The sequence below is a fragment of the Paramisgurnus dabryanus genome, chromosome 21, assembly GCF_030506205.2.
Source record: "Paramisgurnus dabryanus chromosome 21, PD_genome_1.1, whole genome shotgun sequence".
Lineage (NCBI taxonomy): Eukaryota > Metazoa > Chordata > Actinopteri > Cypriniformes > Cobitidae > Paramisgurnus > Paramisgurnus dabryanus.
In genome coordinates, this window is record NC_133357.1 from 4,863,685 (window position 1) to 4,887,345 (window position 23,661).

At 35.8% G+C, this 23,661-nt stretch overlaps 1 protein-coding gene across 1 annotated transcript; it reads right to left on the minus strand.

Moving 5' to 3' along the window:
• Nucleotides 1-414: 414 nt before the first annotated feature.
• Nucleotides 415-19,442, minus strand: LOC135775131 (uncharacterized). The gene is made up of 9 exons (XM_073813048.1): nucleotides 18,780-19,442; nucleotides 8,813-8,900; nucleotides 8,560-8,586; nucleotides 8,422-8,478; nucleotides 8,165-8,330; nucleotides 6,676-6,729; nucleotides 5,570-6,552; nucleotides 2,725-2,872; nucleotides 415-2,405 (listed from the first exon to the last, which is right to left on the minus strand). Exons 1-9 carry the CDS (start codon nucleotides 19,304-19,306, stop codon nucleotides 1,237-1,239), a joined length of 3,219 nt encoding a protein of 1,072 aa, XP_073669149.1. The 5' UTR covers nucleotides 19,307-19,442; the 3' UTR covers nucleotides 415-1,236.
• Between the last annotated feature and the right edge of the window lie 4,219 nt (nucleotides 19,443-23,661).

A 23,661-nucleotide genomic window follows, 5' to 3' on the forward strand; every position in this document is an offset into this window, starting at 1 on the left:
CCAATATGGCGGCAATGTTGAAGTGATTCAGTGGGGCTGTGAATCTTGACTATTTTTATCGATGAAAATCTAACATGTTTGGTAAATGCTGTTATTTGCAGTTGTGGCACCTGACTTTAAATGTAGGTGGGCAGATTCTGTCATATGTTAGGCTGTAAGACTAACCTATGATTAACTGCTAGTGAAATAAGTTTTACATTTAAATGACTGAATGGAAATTGTAAGTCCTTAAGGACACCAATATTTCATTAAAACAAGTGTAAGTAGTCAAAAACTCAACACATACCAGGATTTTTGTAGGTGTTTGTTGTCCGATGCGCAGTTTCCTTTGATTTTTGGGATTTTTAAATTGCTTACATTAACTGAAATAAAAATATTAAGTAAATCATAGTTAGAGTTAAGCGTGAAACGTACAAAAAAATTTAAGTTGATGTTAAATACAAATAATATTACTTTAAAATGAGCAATTATTACAGTTTAAAAAATTTTTGCATATCATTAACATGTACTAAAAAAGACAAAGTAAAACGTGAATCAGACCATAGGTCCTCTTTACAGAGCAACTATCCTCTGATTCACGATTTTACATTTCCTGAATAAAGTCTAAAAATGTGAATAGACTGAGCATAGACTGAATAAAGATTATAGATTTGGCTTTCTCTTTCACTTTTTATTGTTTTATAACAAAACTCAACTCCATGTTTTTATTTCTAAAGTTAATTTCTTACTGTATGATGATGAGATTTACTGTGTTGGACCAAACTGCCGCCTTGAATAAAAGCTATACGCATTGTATGCGTGCCATGGCACTTTCTACCCAACAATAGCGCACTTTAAAGAGCAACTATTCTCCAATTCATGATTTACATTTTCTTTGGTTTGTAAGTGTGAATTAGTACATTAACGATATGCAAAAAGTACAATCCCTAAGTAAACGATGGCACGATTTATCCTTTCCAGGATATCTGAAGCTACAAAAATGTACGGTATATGGAAAATAATGTATTTTTACCATAAACCATGCAAACAGGTTTATTAGCCCCCCTTAAAATGGCCTAACAATGCCAATGAGCATTTTTATCTTACTCTTAATGGATTCTGCCAACAAACCAGTATTTCTGAATGACCTGAGGCTGGGATTAAGCTGATTTGAAGCTAAAGTGTTTAATGATCATATAATACAGTACATGCTAGGAGCATTCACTTAATATCATTATCTCATATTTGACAGGCTTTTTAAAGCTTTCCTCCAGTGTGGATTCTCATGTGACCATTAAGGTGCCATTTATTCTTGAAGGTCTTTCCACATTGGTCACATCTAAAAGGGTTTCCTCTAGTGTGAATTATCATGTGAACATTAAGGCAATACTTGCGAGTGAAGGTTCTTTCACACTGATCACAGCTGTAAGGTCTTTCTCCAGTGTGAACTCTCATGTGAACACGAAGGCCTGACTTGCGATTGAACTTTCTTCCACACTGATCACATCTGTAAGGTTTTTCTCCAGTGTGAAGTCTCATGTGAACAATGAGGCAATACTTGTGAGTGAACTTTCTTCCACACTGATCACATCTGTAAGGTTTTTCTCCAGTGTGAACTTTCATGTGAACAATGAGGCAATACTTGTGAGTGAACTTTCTTCCACACTGAGCACAGCTGTAAGGTTTTTCTCCAGTGTGAATTTTCGTATGCTTCCTTAGATCAGACTTGCGAGTGAAGGTTTTTCCACACTGCTCACAGCTGTAAGGTTTTTCTCCGGTGTGAACTCGCATGTGAACAATAAGGCTATACTTGTGAGTGAACGTTCTTCCACACTGATCACAGCTATGAGGCTTTTCTCCAGTGTGAATTCTGATGTGCCCATTATGATCGATCTTGCACATGAAACTTTTTTCACACCGATCACATCTATAAGGCTTTTCTTCAGTGTGAAGACTAATTTGCCCATTATGATTGATTTTACGCATGAAACTCTTTCCACACTGATCACATCTGTAAGGCTTTTCTCCAGTGTGAATTCTCATGTGAACATTATGGTTTGATTTATTCTTGAAGGTCTTTCCACACTGATCACAGCTGTAAGGTGTTTCTCCAGTGTGAAGTCTCATGTGAACATTAAGGTTAGACTTGCGAGTGAAGGTCGCTCCACACTGATCACATCTATGAGGTTTTTCTCCAGTGTGAATTCTCATGTGTTCATTAAGTCCAGATTTATATGTGAAGGTCTTTCCACACTGAGGGCAAATAAGAGTATTATTGGTTGTTGCTTGTTGGTTGTTGTTCCTTTTAGGTGACAAATTCCTCACAGTAATCGAGCAGCTCAGAGATTCTTCCTTGGGTAACAAATGATGAGGTTTCTCCTCCAATTCATTGAGTTGTAAAATTTCCTCCTTTACCACTTTCAGATCTGAAATGAACAGAGAAAATCATTATGAAGAATTTGACAGCACTTCTGCAACTATAATTTTGTTTGTGTCTTGATTCATGGCCTGTAAGTTAACTCCTGTCAGCATTGCATTGTGAGCGAATCTTTCAAACATGGTAGTGAGGTATTCACAACGTACAGATTAGCTGGCCAATCGGAGTGACAGATAGTGACTTTAACATGGGTGGTTCTCTTAATGTGTGTGAGTGTATAAACATGTTCATCAACCACCACCAAAGACCAATTTTGACACAGGAAAAAATAAAATTATAAAATAAATCAAATACATAAATCAAATCACCTTCATCTGCTTCTGTGTCTTCTTGTTTCACTTCTACCCCACAGTCCAGCAGATTCACTGATGTCTTCTGGTCTTCATTACAGACAGAAACCAGAAGATCTGTAGATGTTTGATCAGTAAAGCCACAGAGAGAGACACCAGATACATCCTGGAAATAATATTAAAACAAACAGCTGTGATGATGTAGCCTGGCTCCGCCCTCCTACGTGCGTCCGCTTAATTTTCATTTTGCTTCAGCAGTACATCTGGGATTTCTCTATAGAGTTTCGTTTTCTCCTGCAAAAATCTGCAGGACCAATCAGCGAACAGATGGGGGTGGCTAAGAATGATGAAGTTGAGGTCGTGCGTCAGTTTGTGTTGTAGTTCAGTAATGGCAGCGGAGAAAGACGTGAGAAAAGCTATTTGGTCCATTGTTGCAAAACTGCCAAATATACAGAAGTTAAAGCCGGAGCAAGAACCAGGTTTGCTAAGTTTTGTTTGTTTGATTATTCTGACTTGTTGTTTCCGGATGGTTTCGGTGCATGATATACGTCACGACCACACGTTAGCGATTGGCTTTGGCAGATCCTGAGTGACTCTGGGCAGATCCAATAGTTTTAAACTTCAACAATGGAGCCTCCTTAACGGAAGTAACGCTTTGCAATGGAGCGTGGCCAGACTCTCTGTACAAATGAAATGAATGTACGAGAGTCTGGTTGGACCAGGCTAGTGATGATGTACTTTTACTATAGGATCAACACTGAACACACAAACCTCAATCATTATGACAAAGAGTGTTTAAGTGTTTTAACTTTTGCAAACCTTTGTGTTGAGTTCATCTCTCTGTCTGAGCTTTGACTCCAGTAACGCCACCTCTTTCTTCAGCTGAGAGATTTCTGTCATCAAATCATCAATATCCAGCATGGACAGATCAGTTCCTACTGATTTACAGCACGTCACATTCATCTGATCTCTCATGATGAACATCTGAACACAAACACATCACCATTATAATATTCACACAAAAACTCAATTTCAATAGGATTATAAAAGACTGCAGCTTTGAAAATCAAGAAACAAAACCTTCCTGCGTGCAGAAATAACTCTGGGAAGTTCAATAAAAAATTTCTGGTAAAAAAAGCAAAAACAACACCAAAACAACACTTACTGCTGCTCGTATTGTGAACTTTTCTTCTGCATCTGTAGTTTTATGTAACACGAAGTGCGTTTGCGCCATCTGTTGGACGGAAGCGTGACGCAACAGCAGCTTGACAACAATCATTTACAATAGTTACACACACATTCCTACGATTTACCACAGTTACTGTCATCTTCGTTATCATGGTAACGCTGCAATAAACCATCACCATTACAAATGTGTTGCATAAAACCTTAAAATAAAGACAATGAAAATAAAGTTTAAAGAACACCTAAAGAGACTTAATTTTAGACTTAAAACTGGTGTATTTGTGAAATAGTACGTGGCTTACGAGTCAGACGAGTTTTTGTGAGACTTTACCCTAAATGTCAAGTTTAAATTCTGTTTAAGCAACTAAAATAAGTTTTTGTGAAATTGAACCGGGTTGAAGTTAAGAGAAACGAGCGGTCTGTCAGACAACGTTCTGCTGTGCGTGCGCTTGAGTCAGTTCAGCTGAAGGAGGGAGGCGCGTGCTGTTTTTCCCATGAAAGAGCAGCCCGCGTGGTGTATTTATTTAAGAAACACATTTCCAACGTTGAGACTGAACATTTTAAACAAGCTAACCTACATAGAAAAGGAAATTAATTATATAATTGTAATAGTATTAACCTACCTGCGACAGTTACGTTGCCATAAGTCATGTCCCTGAAAAGTCGCAACACAAAAACCGACAGGCGAATGACATCAAAGTACCGCGATAGCGATTGGCGAAATCACACGAACTAATTCTGCTTTGAATTGCTCTCGCAGTTCTTTGACATCACCAAGCTGTCTGCTTAGCATCACATAAAGTAGGACACAAGCTCATTAAATATAATATATTTTATAAAGTCTAAAAAATGTAGATATTAAGAAAACTTATGTTCAAAATTTTTATTTAATTTTAACAACAGAAGATATTTTGGATATATTTCACTATGTATTCATACATTTTCAAAATACTAGCATATGTATTAAATCAGGGGTGTCAAACTCATTTCAGCTTGGGGACTCGATGGTTAATAGCGTCACCATGTGAGGGCTGGATAATTTTTTTTAAACCTTAGTGTGCTGACAATTGTGTTAATATGAAATAAAACAAACTACAAATTAATTAGCAAAAAAAAGCTAGAAAAACACATATCTCTGTGAAAACTACATTTTAGATGTTCTCAGAAACATTACACACTTGTACTGTACAATAAAACATATACCCAAATGTGTATAAACTTAGGTTGAAAAGCCTTAATTTAACTTCCTCTACATTGGGACCCTAACAGAATTATATCCTATGCTTATACTTTACCCTCTTTGTATTACTAAATAAAGTCAAAATCCTTAATAGATCATTTACTTTTCTTTGGAATATATCTGTAATGAGAAAAGTTATTTAGACTATTTACAATTATTAATATCATCAACCATTAATAATGGTAATATACAAAGAAAAAAAAACTAAAGCACCAGGGCGTATAAGCAGTTTCAATGGCAAAGCACAAACAAAAAAGCACTTAAGTAGATGGCAGAGCAGACAGCATATTATGCCCTACATTACTGGTCAGAGTCAGCATTTAATTGGTTAAAGAAAAAGTATTTGATGATCATATAATACGTGCCATGAGCATTCGGTTAATATCATTATCTCATATTTGACAAATTTCTAGTGTGCATAGTAGGGGCTTTTTAAAGATTTTTTTCAGTGTGAATTCTCATGTGGCTTTTGAGATGTGCCTTACGAATGAAGCTCTTTTCACACTGATCACAGCTGTAAGGTTTTTCTCCAGTGTGATACCTCATGTGCTCATTAAGGGGCCATCTATTAGTGAAGCCCTTTCCACACTGATCACATCTAAAAGGTTTTTCTCCAGTGTGAATTCTTATGTGCCTTTTGAGATCGTACTTACGCATAAAACCCTTTCCACACTGATCACATCTAAAAGGGTTTCCTCCAGTGTGAATTTTCATGTGTTCATTAAGGTAGAATGTATTCTTGAAGGTCTTTCCACACTGATCACATCTGTCAGAATAATTTCTAGTGTGAATTCTTATGTGAGTATTAAGGCAAGACTTGTGATTGAAGGTTCTTCCACACTGATCGCAGCTATAAGGCTTTTCTCCAGTGTGGGTTCTCGTGTGAACATTAAGGTAGCATTTATTCTTGAAGGTCCTTCCACACTCATCACATCTGTAAGGTTTTTCTCCAGTGTGGGTTCTTATGTGCTCAGTAAGGTTCCATTTATTCCTGAAGGTCTTTCCGCACTGATCACATCTGTGAGGATTTTCTCCGGTGTGAATTCTCATGTGCTCAATAAGTTTATATGCATAGGTGAAGGTCTTTCCGCACTGATCACATCTGTAAGGTTTTTCTCCAGTGTGAAGTCTCATGTGAACAATAAGGCTATACTTGCGAGAGAAGGCCGTTCCACACTGATCACAGCTGTAAGGTTTTTTTCCATTGTGGACTTGCATGTGATCATTAAGTTTACATTTATAGGTGAAGGTCTTTCCGCACTGAGGGCAAATAAGACCATTTTTGGCTTTTGCCTTTTTCTTTTGTGACAAATTCCTCGTGGTAATCAAGCAGCTCAGAGATTCTTCCTTGGGTATCAAATGATGAGTTTTCTCCTCCATTTCATTGAGTTGTGAAATTTCCTCCTTTACCGCTTTCGGATCTAAAATGAACAGAGAAAAACATATTGAAAATGGACTGAGAACTTCTGAAACTATAATTGTGTTTGTGTTTTTGTCTTTACTGGTTCAACATTATGGACAGATACTTAAATTAATCAAATCACCTTGATCTGTCTGTTCTCTTGCATTTGTGATTTCTTCTTTTGGCTTTATCAAGTCTGAAACAAAAAGAGGAAATCATCAGGAACAATTTGACACAGTAAAAAAATAAACTGAGCATGTTTAAAACGTATTAAGAGATAAATGATTTGACATTCTGTAGGAAAGTGTTTTTTTTTGTTTAGACTGTAGTGAGGTGAAACCAGAAGAAAGCATAAGTTGTTCTAATTTAATTTAGTTTTATACGGTAAAATAAATGGAAAGAAATTATATATTGGTATGATTATTCACCAAACTTGGTGTAATAATCAGGTCTACCAAAGAAGGATATCCTACAAAGCAACAATCACACTTTTTTGCTAAGAGGCCAAGAAATGATGACAGCGAGAGCGACAAGTAATATGTGTCTGATAAATGCATGGCCTTTATATAAAGTGTTCAAATTCAAGGACCTTTCAAGGACTTTCCAGGTACCCTCAAATTCAAGGACTAAATGTGGGGACACATTTCCTTGTTACAGTTCCCTTTCGAGAAAACTCACGCTGTGTCACAGCGGTGACACTTTATGGACGCCTCCAGGGGTAAGTGCGTCTGAATGTGTATATCAAATTCAACCAATGGTGAGGCTTAACGACAAAGACAGGGTTACGCGGGAGCCAGGAAGTATATCGCTATCTGAAATATTGTCAAAGACGGCGTTACAGGGATGCAGGAAGTATAGCAAGGGAGATGCAGTGTCTCGTTTCCTTCTCAGGGAACAACAGTTACATACGTAACCTGAGACGTTTTCATGTGTCAAACACAACTATGCAAAAAAGCATTTTGGTATGAATCAACATTCGCATACAGAAGATATAAGCGTTTAAAGCAAACAGTTTAGCACGTGTGCTTAAAAAGTCTATAATTTTTATATTATCCTACACTACACAGAGAATAATATGGATTTTTTCCAGAAAACTTCTTGCATAAAAAAGATTCAAGCACTTTCAATGACCTGTATGTATGTATGTATATTTTTAAAAACTTCACAGGGCCTTGAATTTTCCCCCCAGATCCCTGATTAATGGCATAATATGTTTAAGAACATTGCGGTCATGACAATGTTGCCAGCTCCCCTTTAACTTCTGTTTTATCCACCAATCTAGTGACTTGTCGTAAATAACTAAAACATTAACAAAAAAATAAATAAGAAAACCACTCCCTTACCCCACTATTGTGTATCGATGAACTAACAAGCTGACAATAGGAAGATTTCACTATGGGGTACATTGCGCAACACTAGTAGGAGGTTGTAAAACTTTTCACAAAGACTATTGTTTTTCTAACCATACTTTGGGTTTAATAATGAAATGTTTACATATAAAACAGTTGTAAGCACTGTGGGCCCTTTGTACACATGGGTGAGGTACTTTTTAATGTGTGTGAGTGTACAAACATGTTCAACAACCTCCACCAAAAAAACAATTTTGACCCAGGATAAAAACCTGTACATACCTGAATAAATCAAATAATCTTCATCTGCTTCTGTGTCTTCTTGTTTCACTTCTATCCCACAGTCCAGCAGATTCACTGATGTCTTCTGGTCTTCATTACAGACAGAAACCAGAAGATCTGTAGATGTTTGATCAGTAAAGCCACAGAGAGAGACACCAGATACATCCTAGAAATAACATTAAAACAAACAGTTGTGATGATGTACTTTCCTCAATCATGATGACAAAGAGTGTTTAAGTGTTTTAATTTATACAAACCTTTGTGTTGAGTTCATCTCTCTGTCTGAGCTTTGACTCCAGTAACGCCACCTCTTTCTTCAGCTGAGAGATTTCTGTCATCAAATCATCAATATCCAGCATGGACAGATCAGTTCCTACTGATTTACAGCACATCACATCCATCTGATCTCTCATGATGAACATCTGAACACAAACACATCACCATTATAATATTCACACAAAAACATCATTTCAATAGGATTATAAGGACTGCAGCTTTGTTAAATCAAGAAACAAAACCTTCCTGACTGCAGAAATAACTCTGGAAACATAAAATGTAAAGGGAAAAACAGCAATTTACTTACAGTAAACGAGAATCAAACTTTGTTCGCACAAAATAATAAAGCAGCAACAACACCACAACACTTACTGTGAGCTTCTCATCTTCTTCTTCTTCTTTTGTGGGTTTACTGGCGGGTTGCAAACCAACTGAAAGGTGCATACCGCCACCTACTGTACTGGAGTGTGACAAGGAAAGTCTGCATGACTCAGATTAAATTCTATGAATTACCGAAATGTTTTTTAAAAACCTCATTAATGCTCTTATTAGCCTACCCGTGTATGTCCCTTCATTTAAAATATTGCCCATTGTAAATTCTGTAATCCCCATTTCTTGAACTTCTCTAATGTACAATATTCTTTCCTGCTGGTATTTCACACATGTCATTAAAACATGTTCCACTGTCTCCCTTTCCTGACACCCATCACAAAGACCTGAATTGTGTTTACCTATTATGTAATTATTTGCATTGAGCCTAGTATGTCCCATTCTTAATCTTGTAAATATTATATATTCCCTCCTACTTATATTATGATTTATATTGCTTTGCTTTAATTTACCTTGTATGTTATAAAAATGTCTTCCCTTCATACATAAATCCCAAGATACCTGCCACATATCTTTACATGCTTGTTTAATAATCGATTTCCCTTCTACCCTACGCAAACTTACTGTTAAATTGATGTTATTCAGTTGTAGTGCTTCTTTAGCCATTTGATCAACCACTTCATTGCCCTGAATCCCAACATGGGCTGGAACCCATACAAATCTCACCAGTATTCCCACATTCTTTAATCTATATAAACTAATAAAAACTTCTGTTAATATATCATTTCTGCATGATTTAAAAGTTTGAAGACTTAAAAGAGACGCCATTGAGTCTGAGCATATTAACACCTCCTTAACAGATACCATCCTTGTTTCCTCAATCCATTGTAGAGCCATTTGTATAGCCGCTAACTCTGCCGTGTAGACTGACGTTCCATTAGTTAATCTCCCTTTATTTCCATACTTTAACTCTGGGACATAAAAGGCTGCACCAGTGATCCCTAACTCAGGGTTTTTCGACCCATCAGTATAAATGTGAACGGATGAATAATGAACAATTTTAATATGCTCTTTTGCCATTGTTTTTATATCCCCTCCACATTCTCCCTTTTGCATTTTTTCATGTATTGTGAGGTCTATTTGTGGTTCACAAAAAAACCAAGGTGGAATTGGTGATATTGTAATAGTTGGCCCATACTTTCTTTTATCCAGGTTCATTTCTTTTGCCCATATGTTAGCTTTCCATGCAAAACCTGATCCCTTTATCTGTCTAGTTTCCCAACTTTCTTCTAGAATTTTCCTAGCTAAATGATCTTTATTGTGACCCATTAAATTAATCCAATATGCCATTGATAATTTTTTCCGCCTTAGATGTAGAGGCATTTCAGACAACTCCACTTGCATAGCAGCTATTGGTGTGGTTTTAGCAGCCCCTAAAATACATCTTAAAGCTCTAGTTTGTATGACATCAATTCTCTTTAGTTGTGTTTGAGATGCTGACTCATATACAATACACCCATAATCTAATATGGACCGAAGTAGAGCATAATAAACTCCCATCAAAGCCTGTCTATCTGCTCCCCACTCCTGTCCAATTATACATCTCATTAAATTAAGAACTTGATTACACTTCTTTTCAATATGATCTATATGATTTTTCCATGTTAATTTACAGTCCATCCATAAACCTAGATATTTAAATAACTTAACTTTTTCCAGAGGTTGTCTATATAAATATATCTGCACATTTGGATCTATTTTCTTCCTAGTGAAAAATTGACAACATGATTTTGAAATAGAGAATTTAAAACCCCACTCAAGTGCCCACTGTTCCACATTCCCTATTGCTTTTTGAATTTTTTGAACAATAAAACCACAGTTTCTTCCCCTTTTCCACAAGACTCCATCATCTGCATATAGAGCAGTGCTAATGTCTTGACTAACTTCTTCAAATATATCATTTATCATTATATTAAAAATGATAGGACTAATAACACTCCCTTGAGGAGTACCATTCTCCACATATTCTGATCTTGATAAAACATCCCCCACTTTCACTTGAATTGATCTATCAAATAAAAAACTTAATACCCAGTTATAAAATTTCCCCCCAATTCCAATTTTATGTAACTTTATTAACAACCCCTCTTTCCACATCATGTCATAAGCTTTTTCAATATCAAAATACACAGCTACCAATACCTCTTTCATAGACAAAGCTTTTTTAATATCAGTTTCCAGTCTTACTAGTGCATCTATGGTAGAATGTCCAGGCCTGAACCCATATTGATATAATGCAAATGAATTTTTCTTCTCCAGTACATAGTATAATCGATTTGTGATCATTTTTTCCATCAATTTACACAAATTTGATGTAAGAGCAATAGGTCTATAATTACCTGCAATTGACGAATCTTTTCCAGGCTTAGCTACCGGAATTATTATAGCTTGTTTCCACTCTCTTGGCAATTTACCTTCCTCCCATACCTTATTAAACAGGTCCAAAAGCATTTTAAGCACTTCCTCATCCACGTATTTAAACATGATGTAACAAACTCTATCCTTCCCTGGAGCTGAATAACCAGCTTGTGCTAGAACTCTTTTTAATTCAAACATCTCAAATTTAGCATCTAACGGTGTCTGACCTGATGTTTTCTGATTATATATATCTTGATTCTGTTCCAAAATTTCTTTTCTTTTTTTCCTGTACGATTCATCTAAATTCTCAGTGCTGTGAGCTTTCTTAAATGTACTAACCAGCCATTCTACCTTCTCTTCCTCTGTAACAGCTGTCCTTCCATCTTCTATTAATACTGGTATACTGTTAAATCTGTAAACCCCTTTCATTTTCTTTAGCATATTCCAAACCTCTCCCAACTGTGTTTCCCTTCCTATAGATGAACAGAAATTTTGCCAATATTTCCTTTTCGACTCTTTAATAATTCTTCTTGCCTGAGCTTTTTTCCTCTGATATGTCAGGAGTGATTCAGGTGTTAAAGACCTTCTTAGTTTCTTAAAAGCTACATTTCTTTGTTTAATTGCCTCACTACATTCCTGACTCCACCAGGGAACGACCCTCTTCCTTGCTCCTCTCTTTATTTTTGGAATAGTCTCATCAGCAGCTTTAATTATGCCATTGGTTATCTTACTATTGCAACAATCAATATCCTCCTTAATGTCAAAATTACTCAGTTCACCCATACATATTCTGTTAAATTCCTTCCAATTTGCTTTATCAAACCTCCACTTTGTTGTGGTTTTAATTGTTTCCTTCTCTACCTCCAACCCAATCCTGCATAATATTGGAAAGTGATCACTCCCTATCGTCGTATTTTCTATAATTTCCCACTGACATTTTAGTGATATAGTTCCAGATACCAATGTTAAATCTATGCAAGACATTAAAGTATTCCTAACATTAATTCTGGTACCCTTCCCATTGTTAAGACACACAAGTGAATGATCTTCCATATATTCTTCTATTATTATCCCATTTCTATCAGAATTAGGACTTCCCCATAAAGTATTATGAGCATTAAAATCCCCACACCATATTACCTTACCATCCCCCTCCCCTATTAAATTCAGACTTTCAACTGTTAACTGATTACATGGGTTGTAAAAATTCACAATTTTAACCTTCCCCTTATTCATCCACACCTCAATTACAACACACTCCATTTGTGAATCAATAATTAATTCTCTATGAATCACCCCATTTTTAACAAAAGTTGCACACCCACCACCACTTTTTCCAGTTCTATCCTTTCTAATTGTTTTATACCCTGGAATAACAAAGTTTAATTGAGGTTTAAGCCATGTTTCTTGGATACATATGATTTCTGGCAGTGTTGGTAATTCATAAACCCATTTTTTTAATTCCTGACCATTGGCTATTAGACTTCGAGCATTCCATTGTAAAATGACCCCTGTCATTTAGTTTTACTTTTCTGGCCTCTTGAAGCATCCTGAGAGACACCAATTCCCTCTGCATGTCCCAGCATTGCCTGAATCTGTTCAACTGAAGTATCATTTATATCCAAATGCCGTGCTGCTGCTGCTATTATAATTTTCAGTTTTTCAGTTCTTTTGTTTGTTTGAGCCGCACAGTTAATTACTTCAGCAATGAAAGCTACAAACTTGGTTTTATTTACTATGAGCGTGTTTTCATTGACTGAACAATTATGATTACACTCTAGTATTCCAGGTTCATTCTGCATTTGAGTAAAGTTGTAATTTCTGCTAACTCCTTGTTTAGTCTGTTTAACTTGTTTAACTTGTTTTACTGCTTCTGCATATGACACTTGATTTGTGGTCTTATAATGTACAACTTCCATGGCTTGTTTCTGAACCTCACACCCTAGGTATGCTGCACTATGTGGTCCTCCACAGTTGCAACATTTCACTTCAACCCCTTCTCCACAGTTTCCATGTTCATGATCTCCCCCACATTTACTACATCTTCTTCTCCCTTTGCAAACTGCTGCTACATGCCCCAGTCTTTGGCAATTATAACATCTTAAAGGAGGACGCACAAACGGGCGAATAGGAAAACTCACATACCCTATTTTGATACGTTCTGGTAGGTTCTTGCCATTGAATGTTATTGCCACTGTATTACTTGCCTCTTTCTTCCCATTCCTACTTGTAAATAAACGTTTCACTTCAATAACCTTTTGATCCTTCAATTGTGTTTTCATAACATCCTCTGCTAGTGACATTGGCACTCCCGTAATCACCCCTATAACATTTTCTATTTCTCCGGGAATGTGTACTTTGATAGCCACTCCACCCCATTCCTTCATTTTTAACACTTTGTTTTGCTGATCTTTATCCATACAAAACATGAGCACTCGGTTATTTGTTAGATATTTGGCAGCTTTAATATCTCCAAAAGTTTTTTTAATTAGCATAGTCAACTTTATCGGATTACTAATGCTTTCACCTTTATCTCCAAACGTAATCATGGCTTTAAACTCATCCTCTGTTTTCCGTGCCTTTGCAATCCTTAATCTTACTTGTGGAATGTTGTCATCGGATTCCGACTCCCTGTTTTTCCGTTTACTGTTTTTTCCGCCCTGAGACCAATCCTCTCCATCTATGAATGAGGAATCATCTTCCTCATCCATACTTCCTGCAGACATCCTTCTCAGTCACAGTACAGCTGTTGCTAACCCACCAACCGTGAGCTTCTCATCTTCTTCTTCTGTTGTTTTATGTAACACGCGGTGAGTTTGCGCCATCTGCTGGACGGGAGCGTGACGCAACAGCTGCTTGACAACAGTCATTTACCATAGTTAAACACATATAGATTTTAGTCACTTTATTGTAAATTTTTCCATGAATAATAAATTGCAGTCAAATCACAGAAAATATTTTATTCTGAATATATGTATGTCTTTGAAATGCTGTAAGTTATGCTTTTAACTATTAGATATTTATTTTAATTTAGTTGAGAGGTTTTAGTCGTTTTATATACATTTACATTACATAAATATAAGCACATACATTTTATTAACAACTTGTATTTATAAAAGTTTGAATACATTATATCATATATAAAAATGTATTATATAAAATAAAACAATTCTTCTATAATGAATAAAGTCCTACAGGTATAGACTTACAAAATCTAGTAAACTAACACTTTATATATAAAAAATATTTTACAAGAAATAATAGGAAAATAATTTTGGAAGATTTGGAATGCTGCAGGTGTTCAGGGCTTAAATTAGCATTTTAAGTGTACCATTATATCCTAATGTTGACTGGGATCATTTTCTAAAGGAGCACCTGTTCTATTTATATCTCGAAACTGAATAAAAATAGTAATAATTCAGTATACATTAGTTTCATTACATCATTTATATACATAGACTTGAAAATTTGTAACCCTTTGCCCTCAGATATATAGACATCATCTTGTATATTTCCTCGCTTACTAGGCAACAGCTTGTTTGGGGCCTAACGCCGGTTTCACACCGCATGCGTGAGCAGCGCGTAAGCAGCGCGTGTTTTTTTCGGCGCCCATGTTAACAAGTTAAAGCATGTACACCGCACGCGTGAGCAGCGCGTGCCTGCGTGGCAGGAGCGTTGCTGAAGCAGCAGTGCTGCTATCGTTTCGGCGTCGGCTCTATTTTTGCTGCGCTGCTCACGCGCAATTAAAGTGACAGGGCATTGTTTATAGTTTAAATGGTCGTGGATTGACGCGAAAAAGGGTAATTTTACAATAAAATCACGAATGTGAAGCTAAGTGTGTTTGAAACAGTCATGACTTTGAGCAATTTAAAAGAAAGCAATGAAATATTAACACACTGTTGCCAGAAGACTGTGTTCATTCACTTTCTGCCCAGCAAATGAGTCCTCATCTATCTTAATAATCTTCAGAGAAATAGATTAATCTATAAATTTAAATCTTATGCTTAAACTGTTGACGGGAAACACGATCGACTGCTATATGCTGTCAATCACTGAGTGAATTCTTTATTTTATCGTACAACTTCAGAGAAACAGATTTTATAATGTGCCATGGGCTTTTTATGTCTATAATTGTGTTTTGTGTCTATATCTGTCATTACATGGACCAGAACAGCATGAAAACAATGTGGATTAAACAAATCACAGTTATATAAATTACACTGACCTTCAAAAAGCGTCTTAAAGAGGTTTTGCTCATAAATGCATGTAAAATAAAGTAATGTGAACTTGAGATTTTTATACTGTTATTAAAACTGCACAGTATGCGCTGCAAACGCAGCCGGTGTGAAAGCACAATGGCCACGCGCAGCAAACGCTCTCCTCACGCGCTGCTCACGCTACGTATACGCGTTGCTCACGCATGCGGTGTGAAACAGGCATAACTGGTGATGAATGGCTTGAATTAACCCTTTGTTTAAGAAGTGTTTTGGTATGACATCACTGGCTTTGAGCAAAACAAATAAAATGTCACGTGGGGTGCGACAGAAGACAGACACTTTTTCTCCCGTTTTCTTGCTTTTGCAGATTTGCTGTGAGGCATTTGTTCTTTATCTTCAATAAGAAAATCAAATCCGATCTCATGCACAAAGACCACTATGGACGAAGAACAAATAATATGAATGTTTTCACTAGATAGGAATTTCATTCAACATTGTGCTAGAATGATCGGGCGAATCGTTCAAACCTATTGTTACTTGTTTTATTTGAGTGAGATTGTGTAAAGCTGGAAAGTAGCCTGTAAATGGCGTAACCAGACAGAATGTTTGATGTTACAGCTCGTCATGCTGTTTTGTAGCGATGAAATCATAGCAGAACACATGAAGAAGGTCAATTTTAATTAGTTCATTATAATAAAACATTGATGGACATTTATAGCTAATAATAAATAAAGTACATATTTTATTTCAGTATTTACAACTTAAATAATTAACACCCCGCTCCCCAAAAAATGTATATATACATAATGACCGGAAAAGGTGTAAGCTGGAGCACTTCCTTACTTCGCCTATCCTATATACATCACTAAATAAGCTAAATTTTCTTCCGATTCTTACAGAGAAAATTAATGATGGCCTTCGGCTGCACTTTATGATGTGAAATGCGACATGAATGTTGTGCGTGATTGATTTGGGTGAATGACTTCACTGTAATCTTGCCTTCAAGCAAGTTGTAGGGGGCCTGTACAAGTACACACATTTTAAAAACAGCTGTAAACACCAGACAGATGCCGACTGTTGGCGCTTGCCAGCTTTTTTCAGGTGAGTAGCGACATGTCAGTTACTGGAGTGGGCAGTGCAGCGCACCTTGCGTTTCCAGGCGTTTAAAACGCGTTTGGTGTGATTGGCCCCTAACTCTTTTTCCACCTGTTTGCTCTCCCTTTACTCTACACTACAGGTGAATGTTTTTTTTATTAAAGAGATATTAATGAAACTTTACCAATAAATGATATACATTATTACAAATATTTTCTAGTTTTCTTTTAAAGTTTCTTTGAATATGAAAATAGCACACAAGCGCTTTAATATGCCTTTACATATGCCAAAAAATGTAGATTTTGAGAAAACATATGTTCAACATTTTTATTTCATTTTAACAACATATCAGAGTTTAAACTTTATAAAAAGGGTCTGTAACCGCCCTGACGTGTTTTCTTGTAAATGAGTGTTTCTATCAGACTCTTAAAGAGCACCAATTATCCGATTCACGATTTTACATTTACTTTTGTGTGTAAGTGTGTATTAGTACATGTTAACAATATGCAAAAGGTACAAACCCCAAAGTAATCGATGACATGAGTTATCAATTCCAACATAAATCTCTTTTCTTGGACTACAACAAACACACTTCCTGGCATTGGTGATCATGAGCCTGTAAGTTAACTCCTGTTAGCATTGCATCCGAATCTTTCAAATATGGTAAGGAGCGTCACATTTCCGGCCAATCAGGGACACAGCGCTTTTCAAATTGATGAGTTTAAGTTAGGGTTGTAACGGTATACCGGTATGGCGGTATACCTTGATATTAACTTGTACGGTTATCATACCGTTAACATTTGCTTATACACGGTTTTGGCAAAACTAAAGCAGATCTCCCCTGCGCTACTACGCACATGCAACTTCATTCGGCGTGACAGCTAGACTCCACTCGTAGCAGAGAAAATGTAAGAGACTACAATTTCTATCCTCTATCCCCTACCAGAAAAAAAGTTAAAATTTACAGTATGGGAATACTTTGGGTATATGAAAAACGAACACAGGGTTGTCCTTGAAGATGGATATCCAGTTTGCAAGAAATATGGACAAAGAGTGGCTGCAGAGGCATTAAAGGCCATTTAAGTGATTTATATTACTGATCAATTTAAGTTGATTATACTTAGGCCAAATAATAAAAACTTTACATTTCACTCACTATATGACGATGTGAACAAATTAATATATCCAGAGCAGCTCTGAAAAAATTTAATGAGTATTTTATAATTTTATTTAAAAGAATATATTTAAAAAAATCAAAAATGGTTAAGAATCAAAGTTGACTTTTTTCGAAAGTGTATTTTACCCCAAAAAAGTTTAATGTAATAAACCATATGTTCAACCCAAAACCTCTGTTTTTTATTAATTTAAGGGTCATTGTAGCTAATGATAAATAATAATAATAATATTAAGTGTTTAATACCGGCAAACCGCGAAACCGTGATAGTTTCTGAGACGATTATCATACCGTGGAAATCTCATACCGTTACAACCCTAGTTTAAGTACAAAATCAGTGTGTTTCAGGAAGAGAGTGAAATCTGGAGCTACAAACATTTACGGTATGTGGAAAATAATGTTTTTTAACCATAAACCACGCTAACAGATTGCATCATACCAAATACACAAAATTGTTGTTGTTTTTTTGCAATGAAATAGGTGCACTTTAATGGATTCTGCCAACAAACCAGTATTTCTGAATAGCCTGAGGCTGCCCTGGGATTAAGGAAATTTGAAGCAGAAGTATTTGATGAACGTATAGACCCTTTTACTGTTTGTACACAATGATGACGTGGCAGCGTATGCGCGCGCATTTAGGCAACGGAAGTATCGTAAGAATCAACAGTGAAGCAACACAAACAGTAAGTTAATTTTAAAAAATTGACTATCAACATTTTCAACACAGCTACCAGATCCGTGTACTATAGTGGAGTGGATAAAAGACGTTAGCAGATGGCCAAAAATAAAGTTGCCAGATACATATATACGTATATTAGTATATTATATTAGTGCAACCAAACGCAACAACGGGACATTTTGATGTTGAGAAACCGTTTTAATAAACTTTCTGAGTTGCTACCACGTTAGAACCAATGGGGAATAACACCACTTCCGTTGCCCAAATGCGCGCGCAGGCTATTTGATCACGTGAGCTGTAAAAGGGTCTATAATACTTGCCAAGAGCATTTGATTAATATCATTATCTCTTTGTTGACTGAGGTGGCATTTATTGATTTTGCATCTGAATGATTTAAATGTAAAAATAAGTGCAGCTTTTTAAGGCTGGTCTCCAGTGTGAATACTCATGTGCCTCTTGAGATCGAACTTACGAATAAAACTCTTTTCACACTGATCACATCTGTAAGGTTTTTCTCCAGTGTGAATGCTCATGTGGTAATTAAGGTGACATTTATTATTGAAACTTTTTCCACACCGATCACATCTGTAATGCTTTTCTCCTGTGTGAATGCTCGTGTGGTCATTAAAGTGACATTTACTGTTGAAACTTTTTCCACACTGATCACATCTGTAAGGCTTTTCTCCAGTGTGGATTCTCATGTGAACACAAAGGTTCCATTTATTCTTGAAGTTCTTTCCACACTGATCACACCTGTAAGGTTTTTCCCCAGTGTGAATTGTTTTGTGCTTATGAAGGATAGACTTGCGAGTGAAGGTTTTTCCACACTGATCACATGTGTAGGGTTTTTCTCCAGTGTGGGTTCTCGTGTGATTTTTAAGGTGCCATTTATTAATGAAAGTTTTTCCACACTGATCACATCTGTAAGGTTTTTCTCCAGTGTGAACACTCATGTGTTTATTAAGTTCACATTTATATGTGAAGGTCTTTCCGCACTGAGGGCAAATAAGAGCATCCTTGGCTGTTGATTTTTTCTTTTTTTTTCTTTTAGGTGACAAATTCCTCACAGTATTCGAGCAGCTCAGAGATTCTTCCTTGGATATCAAATGATGAGAATTCTCCTCAATTTCACGGAGCTCCTCCTTTACCGCTTTCTGATCTAAAATGAACAGAGAAAATCATTATGAACAAGTCACCTCCTGATGCATCCTTGATAAATGGGTAAATAAAGAACACATCCAGGGATGTTATGTGAACTTGGCTTGATGCGAACTTTGATTTGGAACAGTAGTTGGGCCGCGACTGATGATGTTTTGCAAGTCCACAAAAACACAAGTACAGACAAGAATGCATATTGAGAAACAGCCTGTCTCCCGCTCTTCCTCACACAAATTGGTGGTTGGAAGACCAAATCCTATCCAGTAAGGAATGTTTTGCAACGCCCAGCTGGGATATGTCCAATTCAGGAACAAATAACTAATTTGAACGGATTAATTTTAATGAAAGACTGAAACAATTGTCCAAGACATCGATCCAACACTGAACTTATGAATTGTCTGTTAATTTTGATAAAAAAAAAAACTGTACATACCTGAATAAATCAAATCACCTTCATCTGCTTCTGTGTCTTCTTGTTTCACTTCTATCCCACAGTCCAGCAGATTCACTGATGTCTTCTGATCTTTATTACAGACAGAAACCAGAAGATCTGTAGATGTTTGATCAGTAAAGCCACAGAGAGAGACACCAGATACATCCTGGAAATAACATTAAAACAAACAGAGAATAAAATACAGAGCTTTAATACATTTAAACTAATGTGAAGGTCAATGTTACATTCATTCATTACACATTAAATAAATATAAGTAGTTGAGAAATAAAAAGCGATGTAATAATATATTTGATCTGTGCGTTTCTGCAGGTTTTACATAGTCTAATTTAAGATTATTATGATTGAAATTTAAGACCTATATCACAACAATGAAGTCCAATTTTATAGTCAAGTGTGTATGCGTCCATGTGTTTTTTGAGACCTTTTAACTTTCATGACAAAAACAAGATTTATTTTCTTGGGGTGTGACAAGATTTAAAGTTTGCGGATATTACAAGATAATTTTCACCTTGAGAATTTAGTACAAAGAATCCCCAATGATAAAAGATAATTCACTAAAATCACAACATTTTGAAATGTTTCAACCAATCTAGAGTTTTTACTAACAATTATTTTGGTAAATGATGATGATCAAGTAATCTAATATTATTTGGTTATAAAAATAGTGGGCAAAAGCGTTTGAATTGACAATAATGATGAGAGAATAATAATGGGTTCAAATAAAGTATCAAAACCAAAAAACACATGGTTTTATTAACCCCTTACGCGTCACCCTACCCTATTGAGTTAAAACTACACTCTTGGAGCTTTCAAACAATATACAGTTTGTCATGATTAAACAAGAATTCACATCCAAAACTGAAGTAAACGTAGGTGTCCTGCTGGCGGGACAGTAACATTTAGCAGGATATAATGTTTTGAGGCACACTCTCTTCATAAATAAATAAATTACTCTCCCTACATAATTTATTTTATAAAACACTGTTGAAATGTCTATTCTAGAGGCTTATACCTTTCCAATGATATATCGTTTGTAGTGATAGATTAAAATTTACATCAACAATATTGATGTAAACTTACGTGTCCCGTTTAACAGTTGAGTTAACAGTTTACGCAGTTTACAAGTGGCGCTTGACAGTTTAAACAACAATATTAAAATATATAGTGGTGGTTTCCTCAGACAGGGTTTAGATTAATCCAGGACAAGGTCTTATTAATATTATGACATTTAAGGAGTTTCTTAAAAACATACCTTACAAAATACATTACTATTTTGTAAGGTCTATCTTGAGACAAAACACAGATTGCTCAGCCCTGTATAAATATGTAAAGTAGCTGCGTTACAATTAACATTGCGTTAGTTTGTGCCCCGCTCACCTCTACATCATCATCTTCCATGTTTAAACCAAAGAGATATGCCAAAGAAAATGGTCAGGAGATAAGTGATGATGGCAGCATGTAGGATGTCTGTGCTATAAATAGTGTGATACCAAGCAAACATCTCCAGGTGCTCCTTTGAGAACCAGGACAAAAAAGTTATGTGCACCCTTGTATATGCCTCTCTATGACAACTAACTTTTTTGTTTTCTAATCTTTGTATGTTGCTTTGGATAAAAGTCATGATGACAAAGAGTGTTTTAACTTATACAAACCTTTGTGTTGAGTTCATCTCTCTGTCTGAGCTTTGACTCCAGTAACGCCACCTCTTTCTTCAGCTGAGAGATTTCTGTCATCAAATCATCAATATCCAGCATGGACAGATCAGTTCCTACTGATTTACAGCACATCACATCCATCTGATCTCTCATGATGAACATCTGAACACAAACACATCACCATTATTACATTCACACAAAAACTTAATTTCAATAGGATTATAAACGACTGCAGCTTTGTAAAAACAAGAAACAAAACCTTCCTGACTACAGAAATAACTTTGGAAAGTCTGAAAACACAGCCCCCAGCATTTTACTGTAAACGAGAATAATACTTCGTTAACCACAAAAAAAAGATAACCCAAACATTATATTCACACAAAAATAAAAAAGCATAAACAACACAAAACTTACTGCTGCTCGGATTGTGAATTTCTCTTCTTCTTCTTCTGTTTTTTAACACGCGGTGAGTTTGCGCCATCTACTGGACGGGAGCGTGACGCAACAGCTGCTTGACAACAGTCATTTACCATAGTTACACACATATCCCTACGATTTACCACAGTTAGTTATCATAATGGGGCAACCAAGAGAAAGTCCAACACTGTATATATGCGTTAAAAGGATAAACCGTTCACAGAGTTTGTGTTTTAGCAAAAAGTTCAGTCAGGTGAATAAATGAAGAGCACAGAATTCGCGCGATTTACATGTGGAATCTGCACGTGCATTTACAGCACACAAGGTATTTAAAATGTTTTAATAAGAAAGTAATAAACAGTAAATATGACTTATTGTTTCATCATTAAATTTACCAAGTTATTTTAGTTTATTCATTCAATTGTTTTTTAAGTTTTTCTTCATCAACAACAACACAAAATATTTTATTCTGAATATATGCATAATGCATGTCCTCTAAATGCAGTAAGTTATGCTTTCAATTATTAGATATTTTCATTGAATTGAGTGGTTGTTTTGTTTACATTTATGTTACATAAAAAAATTGACACATAACTTTTATTTATAAAGGTTAGATTTTATTATAACATTTACACAATGTATTATATCAACTGTACAAAATCATACAGGTATGGATGGAGTGACAAAATTTGGTCAACACAAAAAATATTTTACAAGACAATAGGAAAATAATTATCACAAAAATATCACTTACTATAGCCTTATTACTAAAATTTGGAATGCTGCAGGTGTTCAAATGCTTAAATTAGCATTTTAAGTGTACCATTAAATCCTAATGTTGACTAAGATCATTTTTTAAAGGAGCACCTGCTCTATTTATATCTACAAAACGGAATAAAAATAGTAATAATTAAGTTCACGTTAGTTTCCGTACTTCATTTATATATACTAGTCAACAAAAAAGTTAATAAAAGTTGTCCTAAGACAAGAATTTGTATTGGGTATTGGTTTTAAAACTACTTTTATGAAAGGTTTTGACCCACTTCAAACGTTGACTAGTGTACATAGACTTGAAAAGCCAGATCATTCAAGAAAGTTGAAATGAGCAGAACTTTGGGCCTTCAATGGTATCAGATTCCAAGGCCCTTTGTAACCCATTGCCCTCAGAATAAATACGTCTAATAAATAGACGTCATCTTGTAGTATTTCCTCGCTTGCTAGGCAACAGCTTGTTTGGGCCCTAACTGGTGATGAATGGCTTGAATGAACCCTGTGTTTAGGAAGTGTTTTGGTGTGACATCACTGGCTTTGAGCAAAATAAATAAAATGGCACGTGGGGTGTAACAAAAGACTTTCCCCCCGTTTTCTCGCTTTCGCAGAGTTGCTGTGAGGCATTTGATCTTTATCTTCGATTAAAAAATACATTCCAAATCCAAAAGACCATTATGGACTGAAGAACAAATAACATGACTGTTTTCACTAGATGGGAATTTCATTCAACATTGTGCTGGTGTACAATGACCGAGCAAATCATTCAAACCCATTGTTACTTGTTCTATTTGAGTGAGATTGTGTAAAGCTGGAAAGTAGCCTAGTAAATGATTTATCCGGACAGAATGTTTG